Source organism: Abrus precatorius, unplaced genomic scaffold, assembly GCF_003935025.1.
Source record: "Abrus precatorius isolate BTA unplaced genomic scaffold, Abrus_2018 Scaffold7, whole genome shotgun sequence".
NCBI classification, from domain to species: Eukaryota; Viridiplantae; Streptophyta; class Magnoliopsida; order Fabales; family Fabaceae; genus Abrus; species Abrus precatorius.
In genome coordinates this window covers 29,272,911-29,298,096 of record NW_020874417.1, presented here as the reverse complement: position 1 = coordinate 29,298,096, position 25,186 = coordinate 29,272,911, and the positions used below count along the sequence as shown (strand labels likewise).

General features: G+C 31.5%; 2 protein-coding genes across 4 annotated transcripts; one reads left to right on the top strand and one right to left on the bottom strand.

Moving 5' to 3' along the window:
* Window positions 1-3,792: 3,792 nt before the first annotated feature.
* On the top strand, window positions 3,793-13,161 carry LOC113872471 (pyruvate kinase 1, cytosolic-like). Its single transcript, XM_027510050.1, has 16 exons — window positions 3,793-4,013; window positions 4,522-4,618; window positions 5,030-5,127; window positions 5,306-5,461; window positions 7,722-7,799; window positions 8,639-8,770; window positions 9,191-9,268; window positions 9,469-9,540; window positions 9,675-9,764; window positions 9,841-9,985; window positions 10,205-10,293; window positions 10,961-11,056; window positions 11,204-11,271; window positions 11,487-11,586; window positions 12,453-12,512; window positions 12,896-13,161. The coding sequence occupies exons 1-16, from the start codon at window positions 3,945-3,947 to the stop codon at window positions 13,046-13,048; spliced, it is 1,581 nt and encodes a 526-aa protein (XP_027365851.1). The 5' UTR covers window positions 3,793-3,944; the 3' UTR covers window positions 13,049-13,161.
* Window positions 13,162-13,481: 320 nt separating this feature from the next.
* On the bottom strand, window positions 13,482-24,149 carry LOC113871205 (dihydrolipoyllysine-residue acetyltransferase component 1 of pyruvate dehydrogenase complex, mitochondrial). Of its 3 annotated transcripts, XR_003505773.1 has the most exons (24): window positions 23,828-24,126; window positions 23,130-23,177; window positions 22,618-22,672; window positions 22,512-22,542; window positions 20,680-20,726; window positions 20,543-20,587; window positions 20,341-20,414; window positions 19,468-19,537; window positions 19,174-19,359; window positions 19,029-19,073; window positions 18,815-18,888; window positions 18,627-18,696; window positions 18,005-18,397; window positions 17,455-17,515; window positions 17,327-17,371; window positions 17,143-17,226; window positions 16,115-16,191; window positions 15,985-16,047; window positions 15,745-15,815; window positions 15,567-15,627; window positions 15,048-15,082; window positions 14,556-14,616; window positions 14,397-14,477; window positions 13,928-13,979 (listed from the first exon to the last, which is right to left on the bottom strand). XR_003505773.1 is itself a non-coding variant. In XM_027508129.1 (23 exons), the coding sequence occupies exons 1-23, from the start codon at window positions 23,905-23,907 to the stop codon at window positions 13,921-13,923; spliced, it is 1,881 nt and encodes a 626-aa protein (XP_027363930.1). In that variant the 5' UTR covers window positions 23,908-24,149; the 3' UTR covers window positions 13,482-13,920. The 3 variants fall into 3 exon arrangements, 2 of the variants coding, with proteins under 2 accessions (XP_027363930.1, XP_027363931.1); XM_027508129.1 differs by lacking the exon at window positions 15,048-15,082 and having other exon boundaries at window positions 13,482-13,979; window positions 23,828-24,149; XM_027508130.1 differs by lacking the exons at window positions 15,048-15,082; window positions 18,815-18,888; window positions 19,029-19,073; window positions 19,174-19,359; window positions 19,468-19,537 and having other exon boundaries at window positions 13,570-13,979.
* Between the last annotated feature and the right edge of the window lie 1,037 nt (window positions 24,150-25,186).

Here is a 25,186-nt window from a genome sequence, read left to right as displayed (position 1 = left end):
AAATTAAAATAACGTGGATCATAAAGTATTTTTTACAATCTTTTAATGAAGCTATAATTGTATTTTAGATAAAAGTTTTAATTTGGTTTTCTAATAACAAGAGTGTCACATTAAATAGGCCATTCAATAGTTTGGGCTGCTAATTTTTTATTCCAAAGATTTTAAACTATTACTGTATTAGTTTTTCAAAAATTTTATACTAAATTAATATTTTAATCATTACTTAAGTCCCTCAGAATATTAGTTTAATAAAATTATACATATTTTTTTATATTTAATTTATGATTAATTTAAACACTTTCTTTGACCAATTTTAGTAACGCAAGTCCTAATTATCAATTTAAAGTGTTTTTAAAAACTATTTTAAATAATTATTTTTTTAAAAATTCATCATTTTCATGTGATTTATTTTATATTATATATATTTTTAATTTAACCTAATTTAATCTCTTTTAATATAATTAAATAATTATTATCAATCATTAATATTTATATTATATTTTAAATCCATTAAACTCAAGAACAATTAAATAATATATCTTTAACTTTTATTTAAATAATATTCATATAATACACGACTCACTAGTTAAAATTAATTTCTCACATTTAAATTGAGTTTAAATCACACAGTTTAGTACTTAAATATGCATTCAAAGATGATTCTGTTGAATAAAACATTACCATTGACCAAATTTTGCCTTCATCATTTATTTAACAAGAAGAAAAATATAAGGGTGCATAAAATATTTAAATGCCATATGAAAAAAGTTGTTATTTATGACAATTTCGACGGAGAAAGTCTTAAAAGTAAAAAGAAAAAATTCAGATACAATTTTACCAATATAGCCCCTATGCTCCATTGAAAGAATGAGCTTTATTTATTATCAGTTACAAAATTATTACTATCCAATCAATCACAACTCGCTAGAAAAATTTTACTTCTCATTTAAAAAATTATCGACTTCTTATATATTTGTTAATCAGTTTTTTACAAGGTCAAATTTTAAATTACCTGCTTTATTTTTATGTTATACTTGGATAAAAAAACAGATATAAAATTAAAAAAGTTACAAACTAGTAAAGAAAATAAAATAGTATTCATATCGATTAAAAAATTAAATAAAAAAAGTGAAATTATAGTAATAATTTAAAATATTAAATTAATGAAAAAAAAACTTTATATATAATATTTTTTCAGAGACCAAATGTTAAGTTCCACTTTTTCCCTGGTCGATTAAACACTCAACAAACAAAGCCTAAAACTTGATGCAAATTATTGTAAAATTTTAATTTTATTTGATTATCTACTGTTAACACCATTCTATTGTTTCTCTTTGTGAAAATTGAAAGAGGTAGTAAAAAATGAAGAGAAGGTTGAAGTTATTGGTTAAGGAAGCAAATGGACCAGTTTTTACGTGTCAAAGCTTTGATTAGGGAGAAAGAAAAGAAGAACTGAGAACTTAATAATTTGAAGTGATATAATTTTAGGTTTCCTTATTGATTAATGTTTGATCTTTATCATTTTTAATTCAAATGTCGATTATCATAATTAATAATTAAAATAAGCAGTGTAATATAAAAATAATATTAAAAAGTATAATAATAAAATAAACATTTATACTTTTTAGTTACATCTTATTGTGTTATTCATGGATATTGAGGGTAAGAAATAATAAATTTGAAATTCATAAGTTAATTTAAGCTATGTTTGAAAAAATGTTATAAGTTAATGGAATAAATTTGTTTATTAAACATCTTTATTTTAATTTAAAAACTTATAAAGATATGATAAGTACTTATTTGTCAGTTTTTTAATTAGTTTTTTTTAACACGCTTTAGTGATAGTTGTCATTACTCATAAACTAACAAACAAATTCACAATACTGGCTAATTTACAAATAATCAACAAAAAAGTATGATTATTATGTAATGAAAATAAATAAAGATCATTAAGTATCCCTTAAACATAATAATTAAATCTAACAAAATCTGAAATAAGTACACGCAAAATTTCCTTCAACTTAAAGGCTAAAAAAAAGATAAACGACAGCTTTTATTAGGGAACGTCTCATGTGACTGATCAGTTTGGGCAACCTTTCTTTTTAAGAGTTTTTTTATTTTTATTTTTTAAATGTTGGGCTCGGAATCAATGTGGACAAGTTGACTCGGTCTTGTTAAGGTATAAAAGACATGTTGAATTTGAATATTTATATTTTTAATAACTTTTTATAGAATATAAAATTATTAATTGTTAAAAAATTAATTAATTTAATTATTAATTACCTTATATTATTTTCATGATCCTATATATTAAATTTTATATAATTTAGATATTTATAAATTTATTATCCAAAATTTTATATTTATTTATATTAAAAAATACAGTATTAATTAAAAATAAAATAATGTGAATAAGTATCTATATTAATTTTATATAAAATAAATATTTAATTAAATTATGTATTTAATATATTCAAAATAAATTTTGCATATTTAACTTGTAATTTTTATGATGAGAATGCTTGATTACCATATTTTATTTAAGGGAAATTTCATCTTGTTGAAAATCATATGAGACGACGAGATTGTTAATTATTATACGTTTGTTTGGCGTTGTTAGAATTTTTTTTCCCCTAAAAAAATTGAATTAGTCAAAGAGAAGTCAATACAAAACTCACTGAGCTTTGTTATACCTTTCTAATAACCTTTCTTTGGCTTTATAAAGTAAATATTAAATAAAATATTTATTTATTATTATATTGAAAATATAAATACATTAAATACTTTTTTCATTTCATAATTAAGAAGATTTGTAGGAACAAAGACAAGGAGAATTTAAAATTATTTAATTCAATTATAATAGTAATTTGTCCCTTTTTTTTACATTTTGATGCAGGCATTTTTATGCCCAAATATAGAAAGCTGAAAGTCCTTATCTTAGTTAACGTGTCCCTATTATATGTCGTGTTATATAATTCTATTATAATTTTTATGTAACAAAAAGTTTAGCGGATAAAAAATTACCTCATTTGAACAGGAAATCAGATCTAAACTCTATACGCAAAATAATTCTATTGCATTTAACATTTTATGGTTTTGCTTTGACATTAGTTGTTGGTTTAAAATTACGGTGTGTTCACAGTTCAATCACTTTAGAGAAAAATATCATATGATTCAAAATTATTTAATGTATACAATTCTGGTCAATATTCTGGCCACGTGACTAAGTTTTATTACTTTTTAAAAAAAAAATTATTCGCAATAAAAAATAAATACACACTTTTCATCAAATCACGAATTAAAATGAAAAATTTTCAACATTGATGACTAATATTTGATTATATAAATGAGATTTACTGTAAAATTTATTTCAATTTTTAGTGGGGTCAAATCCAACAAAAGTAAGACAGAATAGAAAAAAACAAAGAAACCTTAACAATTGTGGCGTTGAAGAACAACAGGTACTAACTAACCCAGTAACATTGGCTACCAGTTTTTGAAAGCAGCCGTTGTTTAGTGGAATGAGTCGAATATTGTGTGTTGGTTGCCATACTTGTTTGAGACTACAGAACAAACCAGGGTGCTATGTCGCCACCAGTAATACACATCACACAGACACACAATTCAACATCCTTTTCCGTTGTTTTTGATATTTATGTTGTTTTACTTAGCTTCCAAATTCCACGTGATTACTTCAATTCCATGAGACACGTGTTGCATTGTGATAAGCCACGCTGTCTTTCCTTGCACAGTCGCCACTGGTGCTTAAATCATTCGCTTTGAAACACACATCATGACGCAGAAACTTTCTATTTATATTCACTCTCTAACTTCCATTCTTCAATTCAATTGCATTTGACCCTACAACGCTGTCATATATTTGTTGTCTCTTTCTTTCTTTTTTTCTCGCTTCCTTTGATCGGTTCAGTCATCAGTGAGAGAAAATGCAGTCTACTCCTTTGCTTCTCGAGGAACCCATTAGGATGGCATCCATCCTTGAACCATCCAAGCCTGTCAGCATTTTCTTCTCTTTCTCTCCTTTTTTCATTTTTATTTCGTAGTGTGATGGGTTTGCTCTGCTAATTTTGTCTTGTTGTGACTTGTAAGTATTGTGATAATGAAAAAGCAATCTACTTTTGGTGACCCGTTTGTGGTGTTGTTATTTAGAGTGACTGTGTGGTATTGGTGGTGATGCATTTGATGGCTGAATGCTGTGGAACTTGGTAGATCAAGTTGAGAAATGGTTGGGATTGATGAAATGAGAGACTGACTCTTTCTTTTAATTTTAAGCACTGTGATTCTGAAAAACTAATCAAATTTTGGTGATCCAATTGTTGCATTCTAATTTGGAATTGATGTGTGTGAGTATTGGTGCTGCTGCTTTTGATTGCTAAGGAGTTTAGTAGATCGAGTTGTAAGATGATTATCCCAGATGAAGTGAAAGGGTCTATGGGGGGCATGCAATTTCTTAGAGAATTTCAATTTGGATTTTGATTGAAGTGTTTTAAATGCATTCTGCAGACTTTCTTTCCAGCTATGACAAAAATTGTTGGCACCCTTGGTCCAAAGTCACGATCAGTTGATGTAATTTCCCGTTGTCTCGATGCAGGAATGTCTGGTATTCTCCCTTACCACCTTTGATGGTTCTGATCTTAGTTTAAAAATTGATTATAATTTTTTCTTCCATATATATCCACTGTTTCTCTTATTTCTACACTCAGTACTATCTCAAAATTAGAATAGCTCAGTCAATTAGAATAAACTGTGTTTGAAGAATTTGGAAGGCCTAGTATTTTCCGAAAAAGGGAAAGAATAAACAAAATACAAATAACCTATTTGTCTTTCTAGCTTGTCAAACAGTCACTTTTTTTATAAAAAAAAATCACTTTGGGAAAATAGATATCACAAATTAACTGAATAATTGTGTTTTGTTGTTCTTTCATTATAGTTTGGAATGGCCCTTTCATGTCTATAGTCAGCTTCTGAATCATAATCTGTTCTGTTATCTCCTTTTCTTCACATGTGCTAGTGGCAAGGTTTGACTTCTCATGGGGAGATCCAGAATACCACCAAGAGACATTGGAAAATTTAAGGGCTGCTATCAAAAGTACCAAGAAACTCTGTGCGGTAATCTTGTCATATGTTTTCTGTTTGTTTATTTATCTTACATACATGAATATGAGGACTTGTGACAGATTCTTAAGTAATTATTGTTTTAATACGTTAGCTTCTGTCCCCATATGTGCAAAGACTTCTAAAAGGTAATTAATGTAAAAAATATACGTGCATTTTTGTTCAATTCCAGGTTATGCTAGATACCGTGGGTCCAGAAGTACAAGTTGAGAATAAGACTGATCACCCAATTACTCTTGAAGCAGACACATTAGTTGTCTTAACTCCCGATCAAAACAAAGAAGCTACTTCAAATCTCTTACCGGTAAATTTTAGCGGGCTATCAAAGGTCAGTATACCTTTTCCTTTTATTTAAGTATGTTGGGTTTTGCCTATTTTGTGTATAGTCACTACATGCATGTTATCTATCTTCTTGCACTTTTGAAATTGTTTTTGTCAATGGTTTTCTTGTTGCATCTTTGTGTTTTAAAAATTCTGTGATTCCTAAATGTGATATGTTGAATTACTGGCTTGGTATGATCAATTCTGGGTAGCCCTTATTTATTTTATCTTCATTTTAGTCCACATTCAATATCTACCATAATTGATGATTTTCTATGCCATAACCACTCATGTTCTTGCATTTCTTGACAGCTGGTACTTTTATTCTATATTACATATAGTTTTTATTAACTTGAAAAAAATATATAATTGAGTACAAAGAGAAGTGTTATGAAAAACTTTATAAAAAAAAAAAAAGTTCATGTAATATATATTTGAGCTATACAAAACATGTACGATAACTTTGTGTATGAGAACTTCTGAAAGCAAATCTAAGGACTTCCCAATAGGGATATACTCTGTTTTGAGCTCTTACTTATTTAATCTAATCTTAGATATATTTATTAATAACATATAAAAGATTATTCTTGAGTTCTCTTTGTAGATGACATAATGTTGGTTGAGGATTCAAAAGAAGAGATTAATGCTAAACTTGAGTTATGAAAAGAGACTTTAAGATCTAAAAGTTTTCGCTTGAGTAGAAGTATTATATATATATACATTGCAAGTTTAACAAAAAACAAAATGAAAATCTTGCTTTGGAAGTTAAAGTTAGAGATGATATTATATAACAAGTTTTTAAGCTTATGTGCTTTAATCATAGAATACAAACTGGGTAATTAAAGTAAAGAAAAATATTAGGAATTATTTGTAACCCTAGAGTATCTATTAAATTGAAAGAAAAGTTTTATTGTACTGTAATACGACTGTGTATATTGAGCCTTAAAGAAACAAAGTAAGAAGAAAGTGAAAGCAATGAAAATAAAAATGTTAAGGTGAATGAGTGGTCCCACAAAAAGATTACAAAAACTGTCTAAGGTAGTTTAGTCATGTGCAAAAAAGATCTTTAGAAGTATCAATGAGAAAAGTAGATTACATGACTTTTAGTTCAGTAAAAAAAAGTTGAAGGAGACGCAAAAGAATCTTCAATGAAGTTATTAAAAATGACATGTTGATTAATTAGATTTCTGAAAATTGAGTTTTTGACTAAGCTCAATGACGTCATATGATCCATGTAATTGACCTCATCTAATGGAATAAGACTTGATCATTGTTGTATTGATTGGTAAAGACTGCCCCATTGCAGCATTTGATACACAGAAGCTTATTGTTTCTTATATTGTTTTAATTTTCAGTCATCAGTTGTATTGCAACCAGCTATTACAAAATGTCCAAAAGGAGAATGGGTCAATGGTTGTTTTTTCCATTCTATGTAGACGAAAATTATTCAACATGTTATTAAATGTTCATCTGAACACTATTTGTCAGAGAAAGCTAGAGGACATTTGATATCTTTGCTTACCGAAATTTAATACCTTTTGGCATGATGGCATCTTTGGAATCCATAGTATATTTATAGCAGACATGTATTGCATTCTTAAGGGTAGGAGAAAAAGATAATGATCTTGGCCTAGACGTGCATGACCGAATTTTGCTGAGAAAAATGATATAGAAATATCACATGATCAAGATCAAGAGTTCAACATGACTTTGCTGCTGTAGGAAAAGGAAAAAGATACTACGAGGGAAAAGTATACCCTATAGTGGTTCAACTTTCCTCTGTAATATGTTATAGTTTCTAAATATCTATAAGGGCTTGTGAGATGAGTTCAGAATTTTGCACATAGTGACCTTTTCTTTGAATTTTCTTACACACCACTTAGTTTCTGCACCGGTATGTTGATTCTGCCCAGATAATTATTCATTCAATATTTCTGTTGGCATCAATAAGCAACGTGCCAAAAAAATGTTATATTGCTTTTATAATATGTCAATCAAAATTTTCCATATGATAGTAATCAAGGGATTCTCATTAATCAATAGCTCTAACCTGTTTGTTTGAGATGGTGAGGAAAACTTTTATAGGTCAAAAGAGTTTATATTTCCCTTAGTTATGATCCTATCTCTGCCTTTTGTTCTAAGTGGGTTCTACAGGTTTGATATAGGAGTTTGTGGACTTTGTCTTTACCTTTCATATTTCTCATACTGTACTTTGATTATGTGTATAATATGGTGTCGCCTTAACTAATATGTCCATAATTATGCAGGCTGTGAAGAAGGGTGATACTATTTTTATTGGAAAATACCTGTTTACAGGAAGTGAAACAACTTCTGTATGGTTGGAGGTAACATAATCTTGGATTGACTACTACAGTCTTAATTGTACAAATATTCTATTCTGATTACGTAGATTATCTTAATAATTTTTTTACTATGCTATTGGAATACCTTTATATTTACCTCCTTAGGGTATGTAGCTCAGTTATAGGATAGCTATTCATGTATGCTACTTACAGAAGTTTGATGGTCAGAGATGCTCACTGAAAGGAGTTACCCTTAACTCTTCAGTATATGTCAGAATTGCAGGTGTAGTATTAGAGAAGAACGAAAAGAGAGAAAGACAACTAGCAGTAGACTACTATATGTCACAATTATGAGTCAGCTGTATACTTCTTGTATGATTATTGTGATGTAATCATGTAATACAATTCTTTAACTTGACACTTCTATTTATACTAATAATTAGTTCAAGTACCAGTACTACCAGTACTACCAGTACTACTAGTCCAAGTCCAAGCCCAGGGACAATATCTTAATTTGTTCTTCATCAAAATTATATATAAAGGATATTTAATTTTGATTCCAGTGTTGATGATATAACATTTCTAGTAGGCATTGTCTTATATTTGTTTCCATTTCCCTCTTTTCCTGGTTAACCTTCTTTTTCATTCTTCTCTCTTTATCTATTGTTCTATTAGTCTATGTATATATTAGTGCTGTTTAATGGAAAGTTTCTTCTGCATCAAATCATAGACTTGCCACAAACATGTTGCTTATTTACAGTTAGCTTTCTTGGAAGCACTGTATGAAACAGAGTGCAGAAAGTAGAATATTGCTGATACTCAAAGTCAGAATTATTCTGTTTTATTACTGTCCTTCAATAAGTTTTAGTTTCCCCATGCAGGTCAGTAAGGTGGATGGTGATGATGTCACTTGTCTTGTAAAAAACACTGCTACACTTTCTGGATCATTGTATACTTTACATGTCTCCCAGATTCGTATTGATCTTCCAACTCTTACTGAAAAGGATAAGGAGGTAACTACTAGAATTTTCAGTGAAGACTGACATGGTTGAGTTTCCAATATACTTATTTGTTTGAGAAAGAATATTTCAATTTTTATCTATATTCATGGGGTGATTTGAATTATATTTTGTTGTTGAAATTATAGCTAGATTTAATCAATGGTTGAAACTTCTTAAATTTTGTTGTGCAATGGCTTATCTTTCTTTAGTCTGTCAATCTGGAAAATGAATCATTTATTTGGAAATCCAAAAGATTAGATGTTCGTGTATACATAGTAGATATGGTAAATTATTTTATCTGCGTCAATAAGAAACATTATAACTGGATTGCATTGCCTCTTTTACTGTCATGAATGGCAAATACCTTTATGTTATTAACTTGTAATTTTGAAAATCTAGATGTTCCTCTTGACATTTTACTCACTAACTCAGGCAATAAGCACATGGGGTGTTCGAAACAATATAGACTTCCTTGCATTATATACCCGGCACGTTGAAGATATTCGCCATGTAAGGAATATTCTTGATAAGTTTAATCTTATCTCTAAATTGTAATTTTTTTTATCATATATTAATGATTTTCATTCTTTCTGATTTCATGTCTAACTTTTGAATTTGCTTAGTTTTCATAACACTTGTGCTTAAGTGAATAATTTTCTTTTTAGTTTTCCATAGAATTAAAAAAAATACTTGCATTTTTCATTTTGCAGGCACGCGAATTTCTCTCTAAATTTGGTGACCTCAAGCAGACAAATATTTTTGCTAAGATTGAAAATGTAGAGGCAAGTAGTTTGATGATCCTTCCAGCAGTGAACTTTACTTCTATAACAGAAAATTGCAGTAGTTCAAGATCCTTTGATGAGTGTGCTTAATTATGATTCTAAAATGCACCTTTCTACTGTAAAATTCTTAATAGGGACTGAAACATTTTGATGAGATACTGAGAGAAGCAGATGGTGTCATCGTCTCTCGTGGAAATTTAGGGATAGATCTCCCACCTGAGAAGGTCAGCCTATACTTCTGGACAGAAATGTTATATATAATATACTTAAAGTGATAGAATAATTGTATGGATTTGACAGGTGTTTTTATTCCAAAAAGCTGCTATTTACAAGTGTAACATGGCTGGAAAGCCAGTTGTTGTCACACGTGTAGTGGACTCTATGACTGATAATCTAAGACCTACTCGTGCTGAAGCGACTGATGTAGCCAATGCTGTGTTGGATGGTAATTTTTTTCCTGATCTAATTCCTTTTTGGTATTTTAGTGAATCCTGTTTGATTTATTGTGATTATGATTGCATTACAGTGCGTCTAAACTTGCATTTAATACATAACATGTTCCTGTTATTTATTAGTACTCCTTTAGTTTATTATATTGATCACATTATGCATAATCCTTTCACCGTTTATGTCTAAATTTGTTTTATTCTTTCTTTTGGATCAGGCAGTGATGCAATTCTCCTTGGGGCAGAGACCCTGAGGGGATTATATCCTGTAGAGACCATTTCAACAGTTGGAAGAATCTGTGCTGAGGTAAGTTTGCGCTTTACCTATTAACAGCATTCCTACAACTCTTCTGTTATCTTGTAAAAAGACGTTCAATTTTTTCATTATAAACATTTCCCATTGTCAATTCCTTTCTCTTGCTCTGTTGCTTTTTAATTGATTCTTGTTACTTGGAAAGTTTCCTTCCGTATACTTTGATAATATATGGCAGTGCATAGCAGCTCTCACAAAATTACTTCCACAGCCTAATATTCATTGTTTTTTAGCTGCCCAAATGGTCTTTATAAGGTTTGCTTTGTCCCACTCACACGTATACATTCATTTCCTTGGTAACTTGTTTTCTGCTTCTTGTTATAATAGTAAGCAATTGCTGGTATCCATAAAATGATTTAATATGTTTTCAAATTTGTTAAGATATGCTTTTGCTATAGAATTATCTCACTACCATATTTTGTCATCAGAAATGATTTGTTTTGGCTATTCTTAATTTTGTAATTACATACTATCCTTTGGTCTTTAAAAATCTTAGCAGACAAATTTGAATCAGTCTTCATTTTTCTTTCTTGCTTTTCCCTTGTCTTGCTGATGACAATATATGAAACGGCTTGCTATTTTCCATTAAGAGTCAAGAATCTCCCCATATTCTTCTTCAACACCTTAAAGTAAACGGAAACTAATCAGATGCTGTGTGCAGGCAGAGAAGGTTCATAATCAAGATTTGTATTTTAAAAAGGCTGTCAAATATGTTGGAGAGCCAATGAGCCACTTGGAATCAATTGCTTCCTCCGCGGTACATTTCTTGGTTGCACTACTCAAGCTTTTTGATTGTTTTTATCATTCCTTTTCCACGATTCTTCTATTCACTTGCTCAAAGGATTATTTACTTACTGATTGATGTGCATATTGGAAGTAAATTTTCTTATGCTGTAACATACAGGTTCGAGCAGCCATCAAGGTTAGGGCCTCTGTTATTATTTGCTTCACTTCATCTGGAAGAGCTGCAAGGTTTCATTTTATCTCCTTCTGTGACTCCCCTTATTACAAAAGCTTTTCATTTTTGGGTTATTGATGCAAGATTTCACATTTGTTAATTTCTTTCCTTCAGTAATATAGTTCCATGTTTGATTTAAGTTATTGGCACTCAGTTATGTTCTATGCTGTTGCAATTTGATATCTTGTTGACATATTATGCATTATCTGTTAATTCTGTATTGGTGTAGGTTGATTGCTAAGTACAGACCAACCATGCCTGTGATATCCGTTGTCATTCCTCAATTAAAGACAAATCAACTCCGATGGACATTTACTGGTGCTTTTGAGGTATATAAGACATTAGCTTTACATGAGTTTTCAAACTGAATTATTCACATAAATGTTAGGAATAAATCCTGATGCTAGCCAACCCTTTGAGTCAGCTTTATCTGTCTTGAATGAGCTCAGTCCTGTGGTTGCCTGAATAATTTTGCTAAACTGATTGATTACTATCTGGATTTCTGTAATGGAGCTAGATAGTAGATAATGAATCCATATTGAGTTAGCTGGTCTTGAACTTGACTGATTCAAATTATTCAAAGAAAATATTTACCATTATTGTATCAGCTTCTATCATTGGGAACTTTAATTCTTGATAAAGAGTTTATAAATAGTTTCATATAATCAACTTTCTGGGATAAATTTTGTTATCTCCACAAGATCATCAATTCTTGTTTTTATGCAAGTTTTTTAACCGTTTTTATATTAGTTGTTTTTTAAAGACAAGGTCAATTTGTGTATTTCTTATATGAAATGCATATGAAAGTAGAAGGCATTTCATCAGTTGTTTTTTTATCACTGAGAACCAATCTTGTGAATACCTGGCCCTGGCTTCAACACTTTGTCCTTTTGTGTTATAATGCTTCCGTATGATCAAACAAGTAATTGAAGTTATGCTTTCAAACTTCACTACGGAGAATCGTTAACATGTGGAAAATTTGTCTGTTAGCTTTCACTAACACGTTAAGAAACATCTCTTATGCCAATAATTGGTTTGATAGTGAAAATGGTCCTATGCCTATATTTCTTTCCTGCTTAAATTACCCATTAGTGTTCTCTTATTTCAATTAACTTTGGTTGACTTGCATTATGAAATATGATATTGAAACTAATTTCTTTTTTGCTATCTGTTTCCTTTTATGAATCTATGGCAGGCTAGGCAATCACTTATTGTGAGAGGTCTTTTCCCTATGCTGGCAGATCCACGACACCCGGTGAGTTATTCAATATCGATTAATATAGTGATGTAAATGGCGAAGGGGAACTAAAGAACAGTATGAAAACACTCGTACAGATATCTAAATCTCAAACCCTAATTTAATTACCATGAAAAACCCGGATTCCAAGATTGAAACATACTATAAGATTAATTTCGCTCTATATCACATTCCTTTTTTTTTCTGCTTTGCAATTTGCATGATAAAACTATTGACACACCCAATTTTTATTTACTCTCTGACTAACTACTAGTTTACTTTTAATTTCTTAAATTGCCCTTAATTAAATATGTATTTGTTAAAGCCATTCCTAAATTTGCTAGGGTATGGTTGTTACGATAAGAGTTACTAAACTCGGTGATTTTGTGGCTTGATTGCAGGCTGAGTCTAAAAGTGGAACAAATGAATCCATTTTGAAAGTTGCTTTAGACCATGGCAAGGCTTTTGGCATCATAAAGCCACATGACCGAGTAGTTGTTTGCCAGAAAGTCGGAGACTCATCAGTTGTGAAAATTATTGAGCTCGAAGATTGAAACTCGCGTCCTTTCACGGATGCATAAGAAAACTCCTTCCGAAGCATTTCTTTCAAACACATTTTAAGTTTCACATTAAGTAACAGACACACTGAAGATGGGTATTTTAGAGGTGGCCCAACTCATTTTTCTGATTAATTGTTGCGTGATTTAGAGCGAGAATGAAGCTTTGTTGATTGACTATTTAAGCGGCAAACACAGTTTTGAGCTATAAATGGTATGATTTTTTCATATTTGCAAGTGGCTAATTAATGACTGAAGTACTACCTTAAACCACATTCATCAACGTATCCAATCCAATATCCATATTTACATGGAAAAATCTACCTAGATTCCCCATTATTAATACAATCGCTAGGCCAAAGTCTGGTACGGAAAGTAAGTATGAAATGCTGCGGAGAAAGAGCCAGAACAAGCAAATAGATTAACATTGAAAACAAAAATTACTATGGTTCCATCACCTAAATCGGATGACGGGCATGCATCCCACGAAAGGGATTTTTATTCATCAAAATGTTGGTATTTGTACTGCTGTCTATACAACGCTGTTCATACAAAATTAAACATCAAAGAGCAGCAAACTGCCTAATGAACAAAATTCCCAACATGCTTGAATCTCAATTGTTGGAAACCTAATGTTAGATGGTACCTTGGGCGCCATTTTCTGTGTGTATTTGGTAAATAGACCCAAGATATTATTTTACAAAAATTGATAAGGCACAACAATAAAAAACTGTTTCAGATGAAGAGATAATAAAAAGGTTAAAGGACAAAAATGGGGATGCTATGACAGTTTGGTCCAGGTTGTGGCTAATCCACATGAATGGTCACGAGAAGTCCAATCTAGTAACAGGAAAATTTGTTGCATGCCATTATAAAAGAAGTCTTCTTATATCACTGAAGTTTGATTGCAAAGCAGAAAGAAATGCACCTGCAAAATGGAGTTAAAACAACATAAGCCACCCTTCAAAACAGTGTACCTTGGTGGATTGCTGCAACAGCAGTCCATAGGTGCTATTCAATATGTCTCACGCCCTAGAAGATCTCTTTTATAGTCGATTATTAATGGCAAAACGACATTTTATATAAGGCTAGGTGATGTGCTCCTTTTCAGTTTGTGTACATTAATTAATCAAATGTCAAACTAACATATTACATAACTAATAATTTACTTACAATTAACCAAGTATAGTCAGAAAAAAAGTATATTTATTGGTTAATATCAGTAGATTAGAGGTTAAATAAATTTGATACTTGGTTAGCCAAACTCTACGTTCATTGCATTGAATATATAGGCTATTGATTTTATGCTATTTTAGCTACTTTGATCCGAATCAGCTTTGCATACCTCCAACTTTGCCATCAAAAACGCGATGATCAGCAGACAATGTTAAGTTCAACTTATTGACAATTGATGGCTTCTCAACTCCTAAGGAATATAAAATCAATGTTAAAATAGCTTAAAATTAAGCATCAAGTAGCACAGAGAAAATCTATAAATTTATACCATCAGCTCCAATAACTGGTTCCACAACTTTGTTGCCTCTCCCTACAGCAAGAATGCAAGCCTGCAGCAAATGATAAACAATAATAAAGAGCCTTAGAACCACAGTAACAACAAGCAACAAACACTTTGAACATTTTATATGTTCAGTCCAGTCCACAGGGGTTGACAACTTGGCACACCATTCTCAGACTAATATACCAGGCATTCTGAAAACTCTTTCAAGATATCATGCTTTCATCAAATGCATGTTCCTTAAACCAAGGATGGTAAACCTGAAACCAATGTATCGCTTCCCAGTTTTTTACCCCCTCTTCTACAATCAATCATATTAGGGATTATCTGTCCTTATTTTGCTGTGATAGTTTCATTCTCATTGCCATAGTATAAACTATAAAGTAGAATACGTAAAGTAGATTTTGCTTTGAGTCAAAGAATATGAATAATATTATAAAGGGCCGGCAACTATAGAGACTATTACAAATATCTATATACCTGAAATATCCAGTTCCTTTCCTTTTTTCTTTCTTCTTTCTAAAGAAAATCAAATCAGGCAAAACCATCTTGGTTCACCATGATAGTTTGCTTCTTAGTTGATATAGTAAATAGCATATTAGAGAAGTATAAGTTGGTTTTTCATTATTACAGAGTAATAAAATGGGAGTACAAGAACAGTAGTAATTAACAGCTCTCACATACAAAAATTTAAATTTTTTTGAAGTAACTTAATTATTAAGAAAAACTTTTACTAATTTTTAGAAATATATATATATATATATATATATATATATATATATATATCTTTATTAACCTATTTATGGGTGTGCTGCACATGGTAAGATTGACAATCCATTTGGCTACATTCATCCCTACACTAAATAAAAATTAAAGATTTTGCAAGCAATTTTGCTTAGACAAGGATAGTAATTAGATGTTTTAAGTACAGGGTTGTGTGTGTGTGAGAGAGAGAGAGTGAGTGATTGAGTGAGTGAGAGAGAGAGAGAGAGAGAGAACCTGTGGAGGATTTATAATAGCACAAAATTTATCCACAGGAAACATTCCTAAGTTTGAAATGCTGCATTAAGGCATTGTACAAAGGTCAGAATTATTGCTTTTGGCATAAAAATATTTCTTAAAAAATGATAAATGGGGAATTTCCAAGGTTGCATGACAATATAAGTAGTAAACTCACCTAAAAGTTCCCCCTTGGAATTCTTGTGGCTTCAATTTGCCGGTCCGAGCCTTTTCAGCTAGTTCCTTGACCTGGAGTACAAATAAACTATCAAGGTCGTTTGAGAAGAACCTTACTTTTCTGTCTTTCCAATTCTTAAATTTACTTAGAAAGAGTGTGAATGCCAAATGTTAACACTAACAGATATGCAGTCCAAATAAAATTGTTAACCAGAAACCTCAATAAATGAGATAAAATTACCTCAAAGGAGATAGCAGATATTGTCTTGTGATCAGCATTTTTTATTATTGGAGTCATCAAGCCCTGTAATCATGCAAAAGGTTTGAGTGTTTTGTAAAATTATACTAACAGTTAAACAACATTGAATTACCTTCTCAGTGGCAACTGCTATCGATATGTCAACAGAATCACATAAAATGATCTCACCCTTTTCATCATTCCAGTATGCTGCAATAATGAAAATTGCATTTCAGCATTAGAAACTCCCATGAGAATAATTCAGTTTAAGAGTAGGCAAGCATACGCCTAATTTTAACACTTTATTGTAATTAGTAACATTTCTACTTCACAATATTTTAGCACTCATTTTAACACTATTGTAATTAGTAACATTTCTAATTCACAATATTTTAGCACTGGACTCAGCCTGTGGCAAACTAAATTGGATTATACACAATAATTTACGCCCATGTCACTCAAAATTGACATGGCATGTTGGGGATAAAATCCAAAGAAATGAGGAAAATTAAACAAGAGTGACAGATATATCGACACTAAACAATGCACCAGGAATTTAAAGTATCCAAATCTAGAAACCAAGCACCAAATTTGTTCAGACAATTATGTACCTACATTGTAATAGTTTATGACACTTGATTACATCATTGTGACAGAGTATTAATTAGTTATATCACTTGATTTTGTTTCTCTGGGGAATGTAGTTAGTTTATATCAATTAGTTGACTTGAAACAGCCATTGCAACCATGGTTTGGGAGGTTTAACAATCAACACAGTTAGTTCACCGGTTTGAAATGATTAACAGCGAAGCCGATCACTTCGTTTTCCATTGTTTATTCACATAATGGAGGCATCTATTCAGCTGTATATGTTGATGATATTATTATACAAGAACTAGAATAGTCAAGAGTCATTATCTGAGCAGAACTACAACCCAAAGTTAACTCCCATAAAAAAGGACGCTTTAAGCAAATTGTTGATAACAAGATTGCACTGTTTTCAATACTACAAAAAAAACTATATTTACTTAAAAACTGATGATAAACAGAAAAGGAAACCCGCATTTCTATTAAAAGAATATTTTGTGATTGGAACCCCTTCTATCCTGTGACAATTATAGGCAACAAGAACAAATAGAACACTAAAATGAAATTATTTACCGTTTGCTTCTGGTACATTTTTGAGAGCAGCTGCTACAACTTTGATTATAATGTCATTCACAGAAACTTTAACGTCATACTGCTCTGCAATGACGAAGGAGCAAATAAAACATATTGCATTGCAAAAATTACAAGACCAACAACATTTGATACATTCCAATGAAAGTCTATTACTAGTCCATACCTTTAAGATCCTTTCGAAGCGAAAGAAGAGGATCCAGTATGACATCTGACACATACCAATGAAAATGTATATTGATCAGTCAGTACTAAATAGTTTGCAAAAATATGTGGGGCACTGGGAATTAAAACCTGATGATAAATATAAGTGTGGTGTGTTTTGTTTTGATTCCAATAACCTCTTGGCAATCACCTGCAAAACAGTAAAAAGTATTGAGAGACAATTTATCGTGTAGAGGGGATGAGTGGAAGGAAGCAGATTTGAAATTTAACCCTTCATTAGTTATCAATTTTCCCAAGTATTTATGTAGTTGAGAGATGTAAATAGAAAGGATAGGACATCAGGAATCAATAAAAAACATTAATTAAAATGCAATCTGCATCTCTGCATGTATATCAACAGCCAAGGAGATTCTGTTGAGAAAAAAACAATGAGCTGCACAAACAAGAGAGGGCACAAAAATAGTTCTGACCCTATTAGGGCTTTTACAAGCATTTTCCTTTAGATATTTGAGTAATCAACTCCGAAACAGAGACACCATCAAACAATGGCCGCTCAGAATACCTAGTTTATTGTTCATGTATCCTTATTTGGCAAGAATAATTTTCATAACCATGCAACATGCCCCCTGAAATAATTGAAGAATCTTATTCATAAACATGAAGCATTTGATGGACCTACCTTGCGAATTTGACTATTTGGAAAATCTTCATAAGCATCCGACTGCTTTATGGAAGACTTTGACTCTTGTGAAGCCGCAACTTGTTGATGACTTTGAGATGATGATGCCTTTTCTTTAGATGAAGCAGGTTTTGGAGACAATTTACCAGACCTAATTGCAGAAAGAACATCCCCTTTCAGGAGGGTGCCATAAGGACCAGTTGCATTCAATGTTGATGCATCCAATCCATATTCTGCAATTAGCAATTTTGCAGCTGGACTAATTCGTGTTATATTGTTTTTCTGTGCTTTGACCACGCTTTTAGTGTCATGTTGGGTGGCCTTTTCCTGTTGGCTTGTTGAGCTACTGCTAACAGAATTCTTAATAGCTTCAATATCACTTGCATCTTCAACCTTGTAGAACAGCAGGTAGCATAAGTATTTTCATATACTCCAGTGCTCTTCATAACAAAAGCAAGGGATAGCAATTTGGTAAATCAACCATTAAATATATATGATATTGTTGAATGCTTTCTTAGTTTGTATTTCAAAAGAAGATGCATAAACTGTTAGACCTCAATCCTCTCCATAACTATTTCATGGGAAGAAGTTATAAAATTGCACAAAGCATTTTCATGCTTACTGTTATAGCAATAGGCTGTCCAACAGCTACTTCTTTGGAACCTTCTGGTGCAAGTATTTTAGCCAGGTACCTAAACACCCCCCAAATTCAGACATAAACAATAATTCAGTGTGTGGAAATGTACACAACAATACCAACAAACAGAACATTTTCAATGAATGTCAGTATAGGGAAAGACTGTTTGTTACCCCTCTTCAAGACTCTCAAATTCAAGTGTAGCTTTGTCTGTCTCTATCTCACATAATATATCACCCACTTCAATCTGTTGGATAATTAGATGTTAATGCATAACAGAAAAAATAACAAATGGACATAAATGACTCTTTGTTCATATTTTAAAATATTAAAAAACCCACCGAAAAATAGAATCTCATTAGAACCTTATATTAAAACAAAACTAACCTTGTCTCCTTCTTTTTTCCTCCATTTAGCAATGTTTCCTTGGTTCTGTGCAGTAAAAAAATTTGAAGACTAGTTCTTCCATGGAAGGAAAGAAAATTTATGTCTACAAGCAAAACTTACAACAATAACATCAAAATTTTCTCACCATTGTTGGAGACAAAGCTGGCATTTCAAGAAGAATATGAGGTGGAAGTTCTGATGCATTAATTGAAGTTGAAGTTGATTCTGGCTTCCTCTCCTCATCTATAACATCCTGATGTTTTTTGTCTTCAACCCTGGTCTCATCCCCCAACGAAGCAGGAACATTTTGAATGTCATCTGCATCCTCAACCTTGACAAGGCCCATAGTTAGAGCTTCAATTAATCATGAAGTAAATTTAGCAATGGATTCTACATAATAGTAATAATGCAAGAATCATAAAATAATGATATGGCTTACTGTTATTGCAATTGGTTGACCAACAGGCACATCTTTTGAACCTTCTGGTACCAATATCTTAGCCAGAAATCTGCAAGAATCATCAATTACGACAACACATTATATTGATGCACTAAAATTAGCATGCCTCATATGATCTCTAGGTTCAAAACCCATCAAGTATATTGAACCCATATTAGAAGGCCAAAATGAACAACAAATTAACAATGAGAAAAAAAAAATTTAGGCAATCAATTCTGACACTTTTTTGTCTAAAATAAACATTTATGCATTAAACATACATAAAAAGGCAGAAGATGGCTAAGTGGAAAAACGAAGAATAACTATAACATATCTGGGTGGTTTTCTTCATATTTATTTCCAAGGATTAACTGAGTATTGTGCTAAATATCAACCAAAATTATGAAAATTCTCTGTTTCTTACTCCTTAATAATGGAAACTTTTATCTGACACTTGTCTTAGAACACCAAGTAATCTTTTGAATTGATCTTTGCCACCTTCATGCAGCATAAGTGTAAAGCTATTGGCAGTAAACAGAGCAGAGTATAAGCTGTGTTTATGCTCCAATAGGCTTCAAGTGAAAGAGCATATTAAAATTAGTAACCACATTATTAGTCCACCGTTTAAATTCTACTAAAACTGCTCACAAATTTCCCAAAGACCTTTAATGTGGAGATCCTTAGCTGCTGATCTCTCCAAAATTATTGACCAACAATGCTTCTAATTTGTCACTTACCATTTATCAATGAGAACGAACAAGAACAAACAATACTAATTTTCTAGATGGTATGAAACTCAAGTGTATAAAGCTTAAATTACAGGTCATCCAAGACTTAGAAAGAGAAAATTCAAAGGAAGAAAAAGAAAATTACCCCTCTTCAAGACTTTCAAATTCTAGTGTAGCTTTGTCAGTTTCAATTTCACACAATATATCGCCCACTTCTATCTGTTAGATTAATCAGTAGCAAGGAGAAAATGATTAATTAATTCAAACAAGTCAATCCCCAAAATGAAAGCATCAACACAAAGAATTATGATCTACCTTTGAAATATAAAAACTATATACTAACTAACCTTGTCTCCTTCTTTCTTTCTCCATTTTGCTATATTACCTTGGGTCTGAAACCATGAAATGAGGTCAACATTTAACACTCCATGAAAGCCCTAAAGGAAAATAGATAAAACAAAGAGAAAAGTTCCCCCGAGCTAACCATCGTAGGAGATAAAGCTGGCATCCCAATGACAGCATGTGAAGAATCTATCAAGGTGAAGGGAGGAGAGGCAGGGGAGAGGGAATGATCAGAACATAACCAAAGGTACATGACTTAATATATGCAAAATAGAAAAGCAATCCATCTAAGAAATAGAATAAATACCCTCAAAGCACTAAAATTTAGTTAATAATCAGAACATTAACCTCTTTAATCACTAAAATTTAGTTAAAATAACAAGCAATTAAAATAAAACTGATAAAAGAAGATGAACAGAATGAATTTCAAAGAGAATGGATAATAAGTAATCATCCTAAACAAAAAAGGAAAACAAATGACAGAATATAGTTTGATTCATGAGCATGCTTTCAATGCTCTCTCTCCCCCCATTTTCTCTCTTTTTATTTTCTATCAGTTTCTCTTGGCTTCTTGTTAACTAATACTGCAAGGCTGCTTAATCTCTTTGCATATGTGAGACTGAGATCTCAGTTCCTTTGAAGCAACCATGGCCAGAACACCTAAGAGAAACCAAAAATTCTTGACAGAACACACTTCAACAGTTTGACTCTTACACAACATGCTGAATCATCCTTTATGTCCCAGCCCCATCTATTCTTGTATATGCAGTTATGAACAATGTTCACCAATTTTCTCACCAGGTTACAGCCACTTGAAGAGAGTTGGAGATGGTTAAAATAATTCTTAGACACCTAAAAGGGTCTATATACTGTGGTCTTCTTCAGAAGCCAGCACCATCGCATCAACCAATCCCTGTAATCACCTCTTGTCACGTGGATGCCTTTGACCCTAATGACAGGAGGTCAACACCTGGATCCTGTATCTACCTAGGGTCCAATTTAATTTCCTGGTGGTCCAAGTAGAATCCCCTGGTTGCTAGGTGTAGTACTGAAGCAAAATAGAGATCTCAGCTAAGACTGCTTGCCAGTAGCTGAAATTCTGAGGATCTAGTCCTTGCTTACTGAGTTGCATTTGCATGTTGCAATTACAACTGTAAGAATTGTCAATTAGGTGACAAACTTAGAACAGTATCCCTATTTCACAATCCAGTTTTGCACTCGAGAACTAAACATGTGGTTGATGAAGTAGGATATTTTCTTTGTAAAGGAGAAGCTCCTAACAACAGCCTCATGGCATATAAAATCTCAGGTGAAAAACAGCATCAAGATATTCTCACTAAAGCTCTATCACCTCAAAGATTCACTGCCTTTAGAGACAAGCTCAATGTTTAATCATTTTTCTCTAGTCTATCCACCATGAGTTTGGCAAGGGAACTTTTTTAATAAAGGCTAGCTCAGCCTGTAAAGCCAGCTGATTTTAGTTCTATAACAGAATTCAGTTTTGGTTGTAATTTTTAGTTGCTGTTAGAATGATAGTTGGGCTGATTAAGTCTGCATAACATACTCACAGCTTGCTTGCACCTCAAACTGCAGAGAAGTTACAGATCTTACTAATCTGTTAGAACTCTTAAAAATAGAAAACTCTCTATATTGAAGACCCACTTTTTATTCTTTCTTCTCTCTATGGTAAATTTGCATCACAGAATTCATAGCTGATATAGATATTATGTCACCAAAAAAAAAAAAGAATTAGATGTCCAAGACACAGATGCTACATACAAATTTTCAACTTAAAAACTAGCATAGCATAACATAATTCACAAGAAATCTCCTGAATAGAAGCTTTCATAACCAGCTGTAGAAAAAAAAAAACATCATAAATAAGAGAAGCACACACAAGTTAAGTGAAACCAAAAAATAAAACCCTAAACAAGTAGGAGCATTATAAAAGTAGGGAAATGAAACATTCAGTACCTGAAGACGAGTAGTATTTGACATCAATCCACTGCCAAAAATGTTGAAAGTTATCAGAGAACATTATAGACATGAATGAATTTTTTTTTTCCATTTAAATACTAACCTTTGACTTCAAAGATCTATCACAAACTCCAGTAAGTCTAGAACAAGATGCAGGCCTGATAAACACCATTATTAGTAAACCGTCAAGATAAAAATGCAGTAGACAGAGAAGAAAGATGAACTACAGACATTGATGTGACAATTATGTGACATGTCTAACGAAGAAATGCCAATCCCACCACCGATCCATAAATTTGACATGCTGGAGATAATGTATGGTCAGCCAAAGGAGTTCCAAGCTATGTAGGTTTGGTTTCACAATTATATTTCAGAGACTCAAGCCAGGCAAATTGGCTTTAAAGAAAAAGAAACTGATAATCTGATCCACAATAGTGGTTGGGTGGTCAAAAGGCCAGACAACTCCAACCCTAGTAGTCATAATAGGATAAATTGTCCTTTTATTTAAACTAATCCCACAGGAAAGAATGGAAATAAGAGTTAAAGAAAAAAAAAACTAAATTTGCAGTTAATGAGAAAAGGGGGGGGGGGGGGGAGAGGGAATTGGATGCAAACCTTATATTCTTATCACCACCCACAGGAAAAATCCCTGAATTATAAGTTCTGTGCCAAAAAGATAACCCAAAATGGTATGTTAGAACCTTGGAAGCAGCATTATAAGATTGAAAAAGAAGACACCAAATCAGAATTACAAAAAACAACACTCAATGAACGTTAAAAGCCGGGCATTATTTCAAGAGTAACCAAAGCAATTCAGAAATGAAATTTGAAAGTAAAGGATGCCACCAAATCATAGTACGCATGATAAAAATAATGTTTAGCATAACTGGCAGAATCCCAACTCCAAGAAATTGCTAGCATCATATAAGTGTAGCATTCTAATCGTCATGAGATAAAGAATGTCAACAGAAAGTAATTGTTAGCACCATTTCAGTTTACCGTCAAGCATGTACCCTAACTAGTAACCAATCCTCTAAAATCCACATATATACACACACAAAACGCGAAGAGGGTGAACAGAGGAGCAAATGCAAATGAAAATGAATTATGTGAATGAAACAATGATCCAGATTCAGCACCACCCTATCAGCCTCGTAGAGTGCATAACAACTTACAAAGTGGCGATTTGGAAAGCGATGGATCGCAAAAACGAGTTCAATTCCAATTCCAATTCCAAAACCAAATGCTTAAATGGATGTAAAAACTAAGAAGGCTATTATGAAATTCGAGAGATAAGTGGATGAAGAGAGTACCGAGAGATGGATCTGGCGGGAGAAGAGAGGAAGCGAATGGAGCGAGCGAAGAGAGGGTGACGAAGGCGCGAGAGAACCATCGCAGAGCAGAGAATCCCAAATGCAATGAGTGGTCGATTCGATTCGATTTGATTTGATTGTAATGAGAAAAGAGATGGGAAATGTTGTTAGTTAGTTACTCGTCTGTCTGCATAGAATTTTCAATACAAGGTAGGCGAAGGTGATTGCGAATTTGCAAGGTTATGTAATTTGTGGGGCATATGCCCGCCCGTGCCAACCAAACCCCATTAATGCATTACTAACACAAAGCTTGGACAGCACTGTTCAAAATTTAGTATGTTTGGTGCATTTAATTCAAAACAAAAACTTTACACTTTATTTAATTCAAGAAAGTGTAAATTCATTGTCTTATCTTTATTTTTATCTTTAAAAATTGTATATACATTTTTTCTTTTTATATATATTAATAATAAAATTAAACAACACAATAGTTTTATTATTACTTGTGAAAATAAATAATGAAATTAAAATATTTTCACAAACTAAACAAATCCTTTTAGTTTTATATTTTTTTCATTTAGTAAAAATACTTGTTTCGTCAAATAAAGGGTTATGTATAAATTTGTCATACATATTGCTCATTTTATCTTTATTTAAAAGTTTACATGTCTTAAATAAGGATAGGATAAAATGATACTAGGAGCTAAAATAAAAAATATATATATTTAAAACTTTTTTATTAAAAAAATTATATTATTACGATAGTTATGTATATAAAATTTACATAAATTTAAATTTTTATAAATATATGATTTAAGAATAACTATTTATTTATAGTTTAAATAAATAATATAATGTACGTTAAAATAAAGTGAAATAATAAAATATCATTTAATTTTAAAATTGCGTGATATTTTGTAATGATAAAAATATTTAATGTTATATATATATATATATATATATTATTTTATAACTAAAATTTAAGAAATATTTTAAAATTGAGTAAGACGTTACATTTTTCAAATGTTTTTGTTTTATTATTTAAAAAAATTATTAAAATGCATGTTACAATTTTTTTCCTTTTAAATTTTAATTTTTTGTTAAACTTAAATGTTGTGCTTCGCTGAGATGTAGAATTCTTGCTAAAAATATTTTAAAAAGCTAAAAAAGTTAAAAATAAAATATTGATAAATTTATCATAAATGAGAAGAATATTTCAAAATAGTAGTTAAGAACGGATGTATAAAGTATATTTCATTTTCTGTACAATAATTAGATATCAAAGTCAGATGTCAATCTGTACGTCCCTGGTTACATGAGGTTGTTTATATTTTTTTATTAAATTATTTTGTATAAAAA

Bases quoted from the DNA above. Each gene is read 5' to 3' on its own strand.
- LOC113872471 (XM_027510050.1), top strand. From the start codon at position 3,945: ATGCAGTCTACTCCTTTGCTTCTCGAGGAACCCATTAGGATGGCATCC. The intron at 4,014-4,521 runs GTCAGCATTTTC...TGCATTCTGCAG, and splicing joins TCCTTGAACCATCCAAGCCT to ACTTTCTTTCCAGCTATGAC. The intron at 8,771-9,190 runs GTAACTACTAGA...TCACTAACTCAG, and splicing joins TTACTGAAAAGGATAAGGAG to GCAATAAGCACATGGGGTGT.
- LOC113871205 (XM_027508129.1), bottom strand. From the start codon at position 23,907: ATGGTTCTCTCGCGCCTTCGTCACCCTCTCTTCGCTCGCTCCATTCGC. The intron at 18,697-18,814 runs GTAACAAACAGT...GGGGGTGTTTAG, and splicing joins TTTGAGAGTCTTGAAGAGGG to GTACCTGGCTAAAATACTTG. The intron at 17,516-18,004 runs GTAGGTCCATCA...ACTGTTTTGCAG, and splicing joins CAAATAGTCAAATTCGCAAG to GTGATTGCCAAGAGGTTATT.